Genomic DNA, 14,435 nt, shown 5'->3' on the forward strand with positions numbered 1-14,435 from the left:
GATTATCTTTATGACATTAAATTATCTAATAGGCATATAACTTATCTCCATTTTGTTCAGGTCTCTTGCTGTGATTTTTGTCCTGTTCTTTCATTTGGGATATATTCTTCTGTCTCATTTTGTTTAACTCTCTGTGTCTATGGTTAGGAAAGACAGCTATGTCTCCTGCTCTTGAAAGTAGTGGCTTTATGTAGAAGATATCCTGTAATGCCCTGCACTGCAATGTCCCTCCTTCACCAGAACCTGGCACTTCAGGGGTGTCTCCTGTGTGTGTTGTGTGCCCCCTACTGTTGTGGCTGAGATGCATTTGCTTTCAGTCCAGTCGTCTTCAGTGGCTTTTTTTTTTGGCCTTGTGGGCAGGTTTTGATCCCTGTGTTGTTAGTGGGCTAGTCTGGGGTTGCCTTTGGCTTGAGTCAAGTCACAGCAAGTGTTTGCCAGAGATGCAGTAGCAGAAAACTGCCCAGAGCTTTCCAGGTGTTGTCCCCTGAGAAGCTGTGGGTGGTGGGCGGGGCCCGTAGTGAGATCAGCTGTCTGCCCCCAGTCCACTGCTGGGGCTGCAGTTGGACTGGTGTTTGTGGTTATTTTTCCTCCCAGGGGGTAGGAGTCACCTTAAGATTTATTTATTTATTTGAGAGAGAGAGAGAGGGAAAGAGAGAGAGAGAGAGAGAGAGAGAGCATGTGAGCAGGGGGAGGGGCAGAGGGAAAGTATCTCAAGCAGACTCTGTGCTGAGTGCATAGCCCCATGTGGGACTTGATCCCATGATCATGAGATCATGACCTGCCCTTCCAGCTCAAGCTTTGAGATTAGTAAACAAATCTTACTCATTTATACCCTCGGCATTTTTCAAACTTGCTTCTATGCTATATTTCCTTGGACTGTTTGTGCTCTCTCTTTAAGGGAGACTCAATTTCCCATTGCCCTTCAGGGTACCCCAGAGCTGAACTGGCTGATTTTTAAATTTCTAGATGTTAAGCCCTGCTGACTAGAAGATTTTGTGAAATTATGCTCCTCTGTTTTTCAAAGCTATATGTTAAGGGGATTAGTCTTCCTCATATCGATTCCCCATGTCTGGGGTGCTTGGTGTGAGGGTCTGTTTCTTTCCCTTTTCTGAGCCCACTATGTCCCTTTCTGACTGAGCTACCAGGTGCCCCCCTTTTCATGTATTATTAATCACTGACATGTCTTTTTTGGAGAATTATCTATCCAAGTTTTAGTCAATTTTGAATTGTTTTAATTTCTGTTGTTGAGCACTGCCACATGATTTAAGATTTCTGCCTGAGGCAATACCTGTATCTAAGTGCTTTCTATTATATTTCATTTAATAGTTACAATTGCATAGCAGCCTTTGAAATAACTACTCATTCACAGGGTAGAGTGTGAGAAGAATTAATGCTAGAAGAACATTAAAGAATATCAATTATTTGTGTATAACACCCCGTGCTCATAACAACACGTGCCCTCCTTAATACCCATCACCCGTCTACCTCATATGCAAATAATAAATCAATGAACACTACATCAAAAATGAATGATACACTCTTGGTGACTAACACAAAGTTAAAAAAAAAAAGAATATCAATTAGCATGTGAAGCAATAGCCGACATTTAAAAAAAATTCATTACGAGGTTTGAATCTGTATCCTTCTTGTTCTTAATATTTAGTTCTTGACTCGGAGAACTAAGCCTGAGTCTGCAAAAGTCATGGGATCATTTTCTTTCTGTTTTCAAATCTAAGATGTCCTTCAGATCACTAGTATCTCCTTCCTTAAAGTACCTGAGTGTATTAAATGATATCTTCCCAGGTGAAAAGATAATTTGACTTTTAATAATGAACACCCATTCTATCTCATCTATTCAATTATTCAGATACCACTAAAATAAATTCTAAAATATTTATTGATTAAAGAATAAGTACTTCCTATTACCTACTTTAATATAAAGGAATAACAATAGCCACATAAAAACATTTGGCAGGGCATACTATTTGGTTCTTAGTGTTCAGTCTATGAGTGAGTATTATGTTTCTAAACTTTGAATATAACTAAACTGTTATTTCTGTTTTGTACAATAAAACTGCCCATACTATGTATTACCGAAAAAATTTTAGAAGCATTTCTGCTTACATGGAAAAGATTTAAGCATACCAAAAGTAATATAGTCAAAATGATACATTTAATAAAACAATCTGTTCACACATTTTAATTTAATTATTTTAATTCTTTAATTAAAATACCTGAATTTAATTGTAGTCTTAAGTGTTGAAAATGTAATTTCTTTGGTCTTAAATGAAGAATGTTAGAAAGCCTAGAAGTTTTAAGGTATATCTATTATCTTCTTCAGAATGTATTAGGAAAATGGAAATCTATGTTCATTAAATCAAGGAAGAAAGAAATGCAAGAGCAGAATACCAGGATCATAACTTCTCCTGTTTTACCGAGAAATTATATTTTCCTCCTTATGTATCAATATATGTGCTATTATGATACTACAGTGTTTTTTAAATTCTCATTCATTTAAATTTCAAAAACTTTATGTGATATATACAGCTGACAGGATATTTTACACCTAATATTATAAATGAGGACATCCATGTACAATACTCTGCACAGTGCCTGGTCAGAGTAAGTACTGATCACTGTTGGCTATTATTATTACTTAGGAATACCCTCAAATCCTAAGGACATAAAAGATAGTGATGATGTCCCTCAGGAACAAACATCAAGCAGTGTGTTAGAATCACTGGGTCAGTAGACTCTTTTCCTGTCACTCAACTACTAAAGAAAGTAGGATCAGCAACCTCCCAGACAGTCAAGGGATGTACCCATTATCTAAATGCTGTTTCTGAAATCATTACCCTAAAAAATCACGAAGTACAAAAGTCTTAAGCCTATAGCAATAAAAAGGAAACAGAAAAATAATAAAACAACAGTTTATATTTGTTAAATTTAGTCATCATTTCACTTTACACAGTTACCATGGTTTAATAGAAATGAAACAAAGATTGTTAGGGATAATGTCCTCTTTTTAGGATACCCTAAGCTTTTTCAAGATGACATTTAAAAATACTATAGTAGTATTAAGAATGTATAGGTTTTGGGATGCCTTGCTGGCTCAGAATAGCATATAGCTCTTGATCTCAGAGTTTTGAGTTCGAGCCCCATGTTGGGTGTAGAGATAAAATAAATAAACTTAATAATAATAATAAAAAGGATGTATAGGTTTTGTAGTTAGTGTTGAGTTTAAGTCCAGGTCTACAGTTAACAGCTGACTGACACAGCTGAATTACTTGAGCTCTCAGAGCCTTAGTATCCTCAGGTATAGAGTGAGGGCTGCCATGCAAAAGTACTGTGAAATTCAATGAGATAACACACAGTTGAGTCTGCAACAGTGCTCAGCACAAAGTAGGGGCTTTATAGTAATAAACACCCACAGATCTATTAATTTTAATTCAGTTTTTATAAAGTTTATACTACTTTATATTAGATTAAGAAATCTTCCAACAACCAGTTATAAACTGTCACTATGATCTATTTTGGTTAAGCTTTCTGTTCGAGTTTTTTGTCTCAAAAAATTTATTTTTTTTAAAGAACCAGAAGTCTTTATACTGATCTTATGTAATCATTTCAACCAACACTTGGGTGTCCTAGAATGGACAAAGTACATAAAGACAAAATTAGGTATAGAACCAGTCTTCAATGAGTCTATTGTCTCATGGGAAATAAGACAAGAGATATAACTACTGATACAAGGTAGAGTGTAGTAGGTGTCATAAGAAAGCTACCCCATAAAGTTCTACTGACATTTGGTGGGAAGAGAGTTTATCTCCAGTTTTGGAAGGAGGGTTAGTGAAAGACTGATGGGACAGTGTCTAAAATATGGGGAAGAGGTAAAGATTGAACGAGTGAACAAAGGCACTGTTCTTAGAAGTGGATAAAGCTAGATATACTGGACACCAAGCTGGATATAGGATGCATAAAGGGGATCGGGAAAGATAGGCTGGTAGGTAATTGAAGGTTCAGTTATGGAAGTCCTTGATTTTCAGGCAGTAGGAAGTTATTTAGGGATATAAAAAAGCTTGTGCTTTAGAAAGATGAATTTCTACAAGATTTCTAAGAGATTTCAACATTCTATAGAAGCTAATCTCTGATGTTATTGAGAACAAACTGTTCAGACAAGTGTTATCTAAATTTGCAATGAGCAATGTCAGAGATTATGGAAAGACGAGAAAATATTGATCCATGACTTAGGTCTTTGTGGGAGTAGTATGAGGAGCTATGAGGTATTATGTTGAGTAGGCACAATCTAATTACTGGTTTGTATCATGTATTTGTTTTTTGTGGCTTCTAATTCTCCTGTTATTTTCATGGTCTAGAAAGTCCAGATTAACAACAGAAAAAGCACATGAGAGAATAACAATTTAGAATTTGTATCAGGTAGAGCTAGCCTAAAGAAGCAAATACATGAGAAAATTGCTATATAAATCAGTTCATCTCTTCTTTAAATTTACTTAGTTGATTTTACCCAATACTGTATTGCTTATGAATTTAAGGTAATGAGTGGTGAAAAATTAATTAAGGAGACGGAGAATCTAGTGTTTTCAAATAGTTTTCTATTTCAATTTTAGACTCAACTTATAGTAAATAATTCCTTGCACTGGCAATATTTTACTTAAGCATGCTAAGAAAATCATCTCAAAAACTATATTTCATTCTTGAGTTTGTTCAATGTGTACTTTTTCCTATATTACAGGCATTGTATACATAATGTATTTGTGAATTTCAACCTTTCTTGTAGCACACAGTAGCTTTCCATGGTTTGTACTGTGCACAACTGAAGTTGGAGGCATACATGGATGTTGAAAATAGTTAAGTCTTTACATAAGACTAAGGCAATGAGAGGGAATACATCAATGGTATTACTGAGTAGTGAATGAGATTTTAATCATTCCTTTGTACCAAATATATGTGCACAGTAGACATAGTCTGTTGGATTATTTACAACAACTTGTGGGATGGCAAAACATTTGCTAGCAAAGACCACGGAATAGACAAATTATGTTCTTTCTCCCACTTTCTGTTCCCAAAGCTGTTATGTGGTGGTTTTTCCTTTGGTATTAGGATTGTATTGACTGTAATACTTTACTAGAAATCAGTTCGTAGATAGAATTTCAGGAGGCAAATCTTTTGTTTTTGTCCACTCTACAATTTATGGGTTTCTTTCTTTTGATTGTTCTAGAATATGACTTTGACTCATTTGCATTTGCACAGATGGGATTTCTAATAGCTGAACAGCTGAATAATTTGCAAACTTTCGTATAGTTTCACAGACTTTCTGTATTTCATCATTCAGTCACTCAATTTTTATAATTAAATCAAGAAGGTATACCAGTTATTACTTAGAGATATTCCACATCTTCCCACCCTTCCTTCCTTTCTCTCTTTCATTCCGGTAAAAGAAAATCTGTAGCCAAGTCCCCACCCTTATCTCTGTAGCTTGGCTATTCCTATCAGATCTTTAGTTGATGTGAGATTAAGGTAAGGGAATGACTCCTCTTGTAAGAATTCATTCTTTTAGAGAAGAATGTTGTGTATTTCCAGGATGGCATAACAACTCTTTCCATTTTCTGTTATGAATTATGATATCTGACACAAAATATACCTGATTAGTTAAGTATTGCTGAAATTAAAATTTTTGGCTGAACTATGAGTTTGACAATTTAAAATGTGATTAGTGGTTAAAATAAAATGATTTGGGACTAAAAATATTCTTTTACAGATAATTACATGTGGATAAATGGAACATGACTATACTTTGAAGATAATTTCAGAAAACATATATTTAAGAAATGAACATAAAGGATGAAATGTTTTTGACACTGGAAGATGTGACAATTATTGGTTCAAATGGAGAAATCTGAAAGGTTATAAATTAACATAGAAAGGGAATGTACTTATATGTTATAATAAGTCATCTTCATCAATAACATGATGTGAATATGAATAATAATCTAATGTGAATACGAATTCATCAATATGAATTGTTATTACAAATGCTTCTTTGCCCTCTGAGATGCTGTGCTGTCAGTATGACATACATTTTAACTGCTCTTATATTTGAGGCATACGATGACGTGTGCATAGAAGGTAAGGCTTACTTATGTTTTTCTCAGACATGTTAACAAATAGTAACCACAGAGGACTAAAGGGAAGTAATTTTCCCTTTAGATTTAAATAGGAGGACTAAGTGAGTAATTTAAGGGGTTAAAATAAATCTTAGGTCTAATAACGTTATTATTCACAAATGACCAACTTACTACTTTATACTATTTTGCTACCATGCTCTAATCTACTCAGTTTTTATCAAATGTTGTTGAGGGAATTTGGATCATCGTTGCAGATCTCTGGCTAATTTACAAGACTAGTAAACAAAATCCTAAATTCCAAACCAGAGGAGTTTAGCTCCTAAAACTGGCATGATAAATGCAGTTTAATTTTTGTGATGTTACAGAAACTATCAGTTATTTAGAAAATGAATGAGTACTCTATAGTGTAACTCTGTAACAATATTTGGCTATCCAGACAGTGCTAGATAGTGGAGAAAGATCACAGAATATTTGGTTAACAATGCTAAGATCCCTGGAAGCAAAAGTATGATTTGTGCAGGCCTTTTTTGAATAACACTAAGGCACGTTATTGTCTCTGGCCATGGCTTTCATACTTTTTGACCACAGCCCACAGTAAAAACTACATTTTATGTTATCACCCAGTTTGAACATACACACGTAAACACCTAAAATAAAAGTTCCATGAAACAATACTTAACATTACTATCTCTGGTGTACTCTGATATTTTCTATTGTTTTCTTTCACTCTATTAAATAAAAAGTCCTTGTCATAAGCCACACCAAATTAATTTCATGACCCACTAATAAGTACCAACCCTTAGCTTCTTTATAAGAAAACCAGGGTTGCATCTTCTGAAGTACATATATGTGGTCATTCTCTTTCTAGAGTAGAAACTTCTCTAGTGGGGCTAGATGGGTTGGAAGGTACATATGGTTTAAATAAGCAAAACTTTTGTAGACTGCAACATACTTAGCATTTAAACTAGGAATTTTCATCCTTTGATATTTGAAGGGGAGAAGTTTCATAAGAGCACTTTTGAATCAATTGATTTAAGTCCTCCTTCCATTTAGAACATATATTTTATGCATGAAATGTAGCACACGCTTGAAATATTTAAAATATTTATTCTTATTTATTAATTTCTTAAAGGCAACATGATCAGTATAGTAAAATGAAAAATGAAAAAATATAGAGAGGAAAATCTCACAACCAAGAGATAATCATGGTAACATTTCTATATGTTATTTTTGTTTTTATATTTTTCCTACACATAAGTATACTTATAAACAGACACATACAATTTGGATTACACACGCAGATGTGCCTCCCTCCCAAATGTTATACCATAAATATCTGTTTATTTAATCAAAAATTATTTAAAAATATGTCATAGGCTGGAAATTATTATAATATGGCATAGTTTATTAATTATGTCTCTATTAGACATTTAGATTTTCCAAGTTTGCTAACGCCTTTTGCCACGAAAATTTATGTGCTCATTTGATTTATGCATTCAACTGCATTTATCTTTTCTGCAGATATTTTCTCCTTTGCTTTTATGCCCACAAATTCCTTCCCCAATTCACAGAAAAAATTAATTACTCTTAAATATTTAATTTAGTAAGAATAGACCCAATGTTCCATTATTGTTTTGGGATAGACTAAAAGGAATTGTAAGGAAATATTCTTCCATTCACTTAAAAACAGCAGTGGGTACTGAATATTAGTGAATGAATTTTTAGCACCTAGTAAGATATTCTCCTAGGTGTCAATACCTTTTTTGTAGTAGAGATTAAATAAATATATATTTTTGAATGAATCAACATTCACAGAGTTAAAAAACATTTTCCACATCCACATCTAACTTTAATGTACATAGTAGGAAGTGAATCTCTTAATATCTTGCTTCCCCAAGATAAATGTTAACAATTTGATGAATATCCTTCCAGCTTTTTTCCTATGGAATGAGAATTATTCATTTAACTGCACAAAAATATATGTACAAAGATCTTTACCGTTATATTGTTGCATTATATTGAAAAAAAGAAAAACAACAGTAGCATGTCTAGAGCAATTATTGTATCAATATACAAAAATGATCCCCAAATAAATTACCTATATAAACACACATGGAAAAATTTACACAATATCTCATTGTATGAAAAAAAAAAAAGACGAAGATGGGTCTTTAAAATTTTTTGATCTATTGGTATGATAATGAAGAGAATTCCCCCATTTTAAACCATTAGTGCATTTGGAGGTAAGAACCTACTTGATGATGGTAAGTAAGCAATTCTCTCAAGAGACAGATGAATTAAAATTGTTAGTATTTTAGATAGCATCTTTCATTAATAACTGACCAGCGAGCTAAGTTTTTGGTTTCAGGTATGCTAGCCTTGCCTAAGTTAGTAACTTCAACTTTTTTTCTTGTGTTCTGGAACACCTTACTTAGCACTGAAATTATCTACATCTAAAATTCAAAAATAATTAACTGATAAAGGATAAAACCGGTTGGTCCCAGAAATTTTTTTGTACAGTTCGATATGTACCTGAATTAAAACATAAATAAGTAATTTGCTCAAATTGTCTTATTCTTATTTAAATTTCCTTGACTAACAATGGTGTATTAAAATGTTTGATTTAGTTGTGTTTGTCAATTTCTTCTTGGATATAATTAAACAGCTTTTGTTTTATGGAATGTTTCTGCACTAAAGCCGTATTATGATTGAGAGTCTTAAATGCGTACAATTAGCTAAAAAGGAAACTCACTCTGGTATGTTTATGTTAGGCCATTATATAAAATGAGAATGCCATATAATGAATCCTTTCTTTTTTTGTTTTCTTGGTGCATAAAAGTGGATGAGTAACAGTAACTCTGTTTATATTTCTTCAGGGTTAGGACTCTAGGAATCTCAAAGAAGCCTATTAATATGTTAGGGTTCCTTTTCTTACTTAGGGGGGTGAAATTAGAATAGTTGTTATTTACTGTGATTTGGACCTCATCTCAGTCAGCTAGCCATCGGTCTAAAGCAGACATCCTTTGTTTAGTCTTATTTCCTTTTCATTTTGATTGCATTTCTCTTTATTATTTATTCAAATATATAACTAGAAGTTTTTCTCTATAATCACTTATTAAAAAAAACTCTATGTAACATTCCAGCTTCTATTCCACTATGAAAAAAACTAGAATTAGCCTAGGTTGTAAATTGGATTCCTAATTTTTACTTCTTCTAAGAATAGCTTTGTTAACTAATTTACCATTTCGCACTTCACTCAAGATAACTCTGGTAATTTCTCCCAATCTCTCTGTTACTTCAACTGAAAAATAAGCATAATGATTTGGCTCCATCACAATAGGGATATATGAGGAATTAATGTTAATATATTTGTCACGAGGGCCTTTTTGTAATCTACTGATGTGCAGAGACTATAAGAGAAGAAGCGAAGATTTTATAAAGCATGTGAAAACATGATGATAATTTTTGTCATTCAGCTTACCTTGCCAATATATTGATTAAAGGTGTTTTTATACATTATAGATATTGTATTTAGCCTTACCTGAACCATTTTTCAGATATCCATTTGCGTCTACAGTTGTATACATGATATAAGGTCCAGGCTGATTTACTCCAAAGGGCTGCAATAAAAAAGGAATAGTTAAGCCTAGGGAAGTAAATGAATCACTTGAAGTTTCAGGCAAATCTATTAAAAATAAAGTAAAACATTCTTATATATATATAATTATTAATAGATGGTAGTTACTTAGAGAACATTTCCATAAATAGATAACCTTTAAACTATTCAAAAGAAAACCTGTTAGTAGAAACACTTTAAATGTGTGTAATTAGCTTTAAATGATAAACATTTTAAATGATTTGTTAGTTGCATTTACCTAGTTCATTAATTTTATTATATATTTCTATGATCTACTATTATCTCTTATTATATAAACGTGAATATTTTAAGCAAAATTTTCTTTACTACTTTTGGTTCTATCGACAATAGAACTACAAGAGTTTTATTATGACATTTCTGTAGAATCTAGTATTGTTTTTCCCTTCTGGGATGGACTGGACATAGTTTACATTTCCCCAATAAATATCAAAATGAATAAAATCCACCTGTAATAATTATAATAGAATGAAAAATACCAATGAGTCATTCTACCAGATTTACTCTCTTGCACTATACTTAGAGAATACATTAGAGAATACATTATTTTCCAGTTAAGGAAAACATAATTGGCAGAGACTAGACACAATAGTGAGGTCTGTCTCCAACTTGTATACAGTTCTTTATTTCTGGAACATTCCTCACACATTGATACGATAATTTATTCTCTTTAGATATCAAGGCTAATTAAATAGGCTATAAAGAAACCAATGTCTGCAATGGGTATCCTAAGAAGAGATGACAAAATGATAAAGAAATTCCTTGAACATTTCACAGAATTAAAAATTCTACTTTTCTTCCCAATAAAGTAGGGAAAAGTTAACAAACACATGTAGATAGTCTAATGATGTGCTAGAAATGATTTTCCTCCAGGATGACAGGCAAGAAATTAATTTTGTTGATATGACAATTACCTGATGGATATTTTAAGAACATTAGAAGTCCATGGGCTTTCAGCGACCATGAGAAAACAGGTTGTTGTAAGAATGGAATTACTCAAGATATAGCTGAATAAAGATTCATGAAGAATGTCACACAAATTTATAATAAAAACAATCTTATCAATAAAGTATTTTTATGTAGAAAAAAGAATATTACACTTTATACGACATACTACTTCAGTGAAAGAATTACCAAGATTCCTTATCTATATCCCTGTTCTGCAGGTGGGCAAGAGAGAGCATTGTTCTTTAGGTATGAACAGTTTTAAAGCAAACCACAGATAGTTGGATAGAAGTTACACTATGGAATTATCTTCTTCATACAATTATCTCTTTTTTTCCTTTATAGTTTTATCATTTATGCAAATATGTTAAAATATATTTGGTTATGCCTACTTGAAGTAAATGGAACCATACTCTATGTATCTTTCTGTGACTTGTTTTTTAAAATAGATTTTTTGAGACACATCCATGATTAAGCATATAGCTATATAGTTCATTTTCATTGCTATAGAGTATGCCATTGTATGATTACAGCATAAATATTTTTCAATCTGCTGACACTTGTTTCCATTTTTCTTTTGTTATGATAAACATGGCATTCTTATGTATGTTACCCGATGCACAAGTGCTAATGTTTATCAGGAGTTATGTACCCAGAGGTAGAATTGTAAAGTCAAAGGATATCTATCTATCTATCTATCTATCTATCTATCTATCTATCTATCTTCAAATGTACTAGGTAGTGTCAGTTTTTTTTAAATTCCAGTGACTTAACATAGTGTAATATTAGTTTTTGCCATACAATATAGTGATTCAACACTTCCACACATCACCCACTGCTCATCACAAGTATATTCCTTAATCCCTATCACCTAATTCACCCATCCCCCTGCCCACCTCCTCTCTGGCAACCATCAGTTTGTTCTCTGTAGTTAAGAGTGTGATTTTTGGTTTGCTTTTCTCATTTCCTTTCCCCATCCTTTGCTCCTTTGCTTTGTTTCTTAAGTTCCACATATGAGTGAAATCATACGGTATTTGTCTTTTTCTGACTTACTTCATTTACCATAATACTCTCTAGCTCCATCCATGTCATTGTAAATGGCAAGATTTCATTTTTTATGGCTGAGTAATATTCCATCGCATATATATATATACACATCATATCAATGTTCCCCCCCCCCCCCTCAAATATAGGGTTAGAATTAGGGCCAGGGTTAGGGTATGTGCCTGATATCTTGCAGTTAGTTCAGAGACCTTCACATAGGTTTAGGTTTAGGGGTTAGGGATTAAGTGTTAGGGTTAGGATTTGGGTTAGGCTATGTCCCTGGCATTCTGCAGTTCAGGAACCTTTCCAGGGAATAAAACTCCAGACTTCTGCTGGGGTGAGAACAGACATGGAAGTCATCTACCGGGCTGAGGCAAGCACGGGATTTGAGCCTCTAAATACTCTTTAAAAAGATATTCAATTGTTCCTTTTTTTTTCTTTTATTCCCATGTTGGTAGGTAGCTATTTCATTATTATTATTATTATTTAAAACTTTAATTTAAATTCCAGTTAACATACAGTGTATAATATTTCAGGTGTACAATGTAGTGATTCAACACTTCCATACATCACCCTGTTCTCATCACAAGTAGTGCCAATTTTTTTTTTTTTTTTTTTTACTAAAGTGGCAATACCAGTTTATACTCCTACTAGCTGAACGTTCCTTCACATGCTTAGCAACAAATATTGCTAATGTGGTATACACGTCTTAATATAAATTATTTCATCTCTCCTAGGTTTGTTTCTTTGGAATAGGGTATGCCCTTTCATACTTTAAACTTGTCTCATTCTAATGAGGCTTAAAATAATATTTATGAAGCTACATTTATCACGGTTACAATCTCAAATTTACTTTATTACCCATAGTCTAGTCGATGTACTGGAAGATTGGTATCTTGAACTATAAGCAGTATTTTCAGTGAACTTTCCCAAATGTATTCTTGACTATTTTTTGTATTTCACACTTGACAAATTTCATACTATTATCCACAGTATCTTATTTTACAGATTCACTTAGGCAAGTTTTTCTCTCTTGCCCTATATTCATTTTTAAAAAATCAGTTGTCAGCATGTCTCTATTATGAGTCTTAAAGCTGCAGTTCACTTTTCACCATGGGCCAGTCACTTTGATATTTAAAGACAAGGTCCAGAAATCCAGATTCGATTCCTCCACACAGTAGTTCTCAATGTGTGGTGCAAGGACCCTTGGAGGTCTCAAAACCCCATTTTAAAAAGTGTGGATAATCAGCAGTGGACTAAGCTATGGTTATTCAGACTTGGGTATTTCAATTTAGCCAACATTTTCTTGAAAGTAACAAAGTGAGTCTGTCACTTTTAGGAAAATGAGTGACAGTATTTGTGGCTAATGATAAAATTTGAGTCTCTAAATGAAAATTGGAATTTTAGAAGACTTGTATCCACCACTGTGAGCCTGACATATTAAAAATTTAAAAACTTTTCTGATGAGATCAGCATGATATTAACAAGAGTGATTTTAAAATATTATATATTGAAATATGTTAATACTGGGAAGATCTGCATAACTCGGTAAACCAGTATTTTCCAAATAATCCAAAGCATGATGTTACTAAACCATGCATGGGTAAAAGAACATTCAAAGTACAACACAGACTGATGGATTTTAAAGTAATACAGTAGGGGAGGATCATTTCTGGAATGGTACAGTAAGGACCTAAAAAATCTCCTTCATAAAAGCAAAGAGAACACTGGCAAATAATTGTCAAAATAAATTTTTTTAGGACTCTGGAAATCAACAAAAGGTTTGCATTAATCTCAGGAGTATCTCTTCAAGAAAAGAACTGAATATCAGTAAGAATAGTGTGCTTTGCTGCATTTTAATTTGCCCTATTCCTATAACCCTTTCCCTAGCTCTGAAGTAGCCTTGAAAACCAATAGCTCTGCAACCAAGTTAGCTGTGAAAATGAAAAGCCTAGTAGCTAATGGATGGTCTGGCAGAACGGGCTGGTAGTTTCCCAAAGCCCCATCCTCAGAGAACTGACCCAGAGCTTCCTGACAAGCTCTATTCTCAGTATTTAACTTTATTTGGCAAAGCTGAGAGCTTGTTCTGTGGGACAGCCTTATCAAACTGGAAAATCTGTTAAAAACAATCACTAGCAATTGTTTATTTGATATTGGTTTGGGCTAATGAGAGGTTGAACAAATCTTAAAAGGAAAAATATGAATGAGATATTCAATGATGGGCTTTGAAAAACTCTGACACATTCCTGGACCTGGAAGGCCACAGACATGTGCAACACTGTCTCCAGACAAAAGACCTGAAAAGGCCCTAATTTCCTATCTCATGTCTCATTAAGGAAACATCTATCCAATCACACCTGACCATTAGGCTAACTTGAGTGGGGACTTCAATGGCTACACACAATAGAGAATAGAGACTTTAAAGTATTTTCCCAGGAAAATCACTGAAAAAATAGCAGCAACAACAACAAACAGCAACAACAACAACAAACTCAAGGGAGAGATTTCCAGGATTAACACATTATTATTATAAGATGTCTTGTTTTTAACAAAAAATTATGACACAAGAGGAAAGCTAGCTTCATACATCAGGAAGAAAGCAGTCAACAGAAATTGCCCCCAAGGAAGCCTAGATATTTGACTTACTA

General features: G+C 33.3%; 1 protein-coding gene across 1 annotated transcript in view; it reads right to left on the minus strand.

The window, feature by feature from the left end:
- The window catches only part of ITFG1 (integrin alpha FG-GAP repeat containing 1), a 271,075-nt gene that overhangs the window by 42,521 nt on the left and 214,119 nt on the right, over positions 1–14,435 (minus strand). Inside the window, exon 14 of the mRNA XM_040633257.1 lies at positions 9,685–9,763. Coding sequence (XP_040489191.1) covers positions 9,685–9,763 — 79 coding nt within the window. The remainder of the gene's footprint in view (positions 1–9,684; positions 9,764–14,435) is intronic.

This window comes from Ursus maritimus, unplaced genomic scaffold (assembly GCF_017311325.1).
Source record: "Ursus maritimus isolate PB19 unplaced genomic scaffold, ASM1731132v1 scaffold_19, whole genome shotgun sequence".
NCBI classification, from domain to species: Eukaryota; Metazoa; Chordata; class Mammalia; order Carnivora; family Ursidae; genus Ursus; species Ursus maritimus.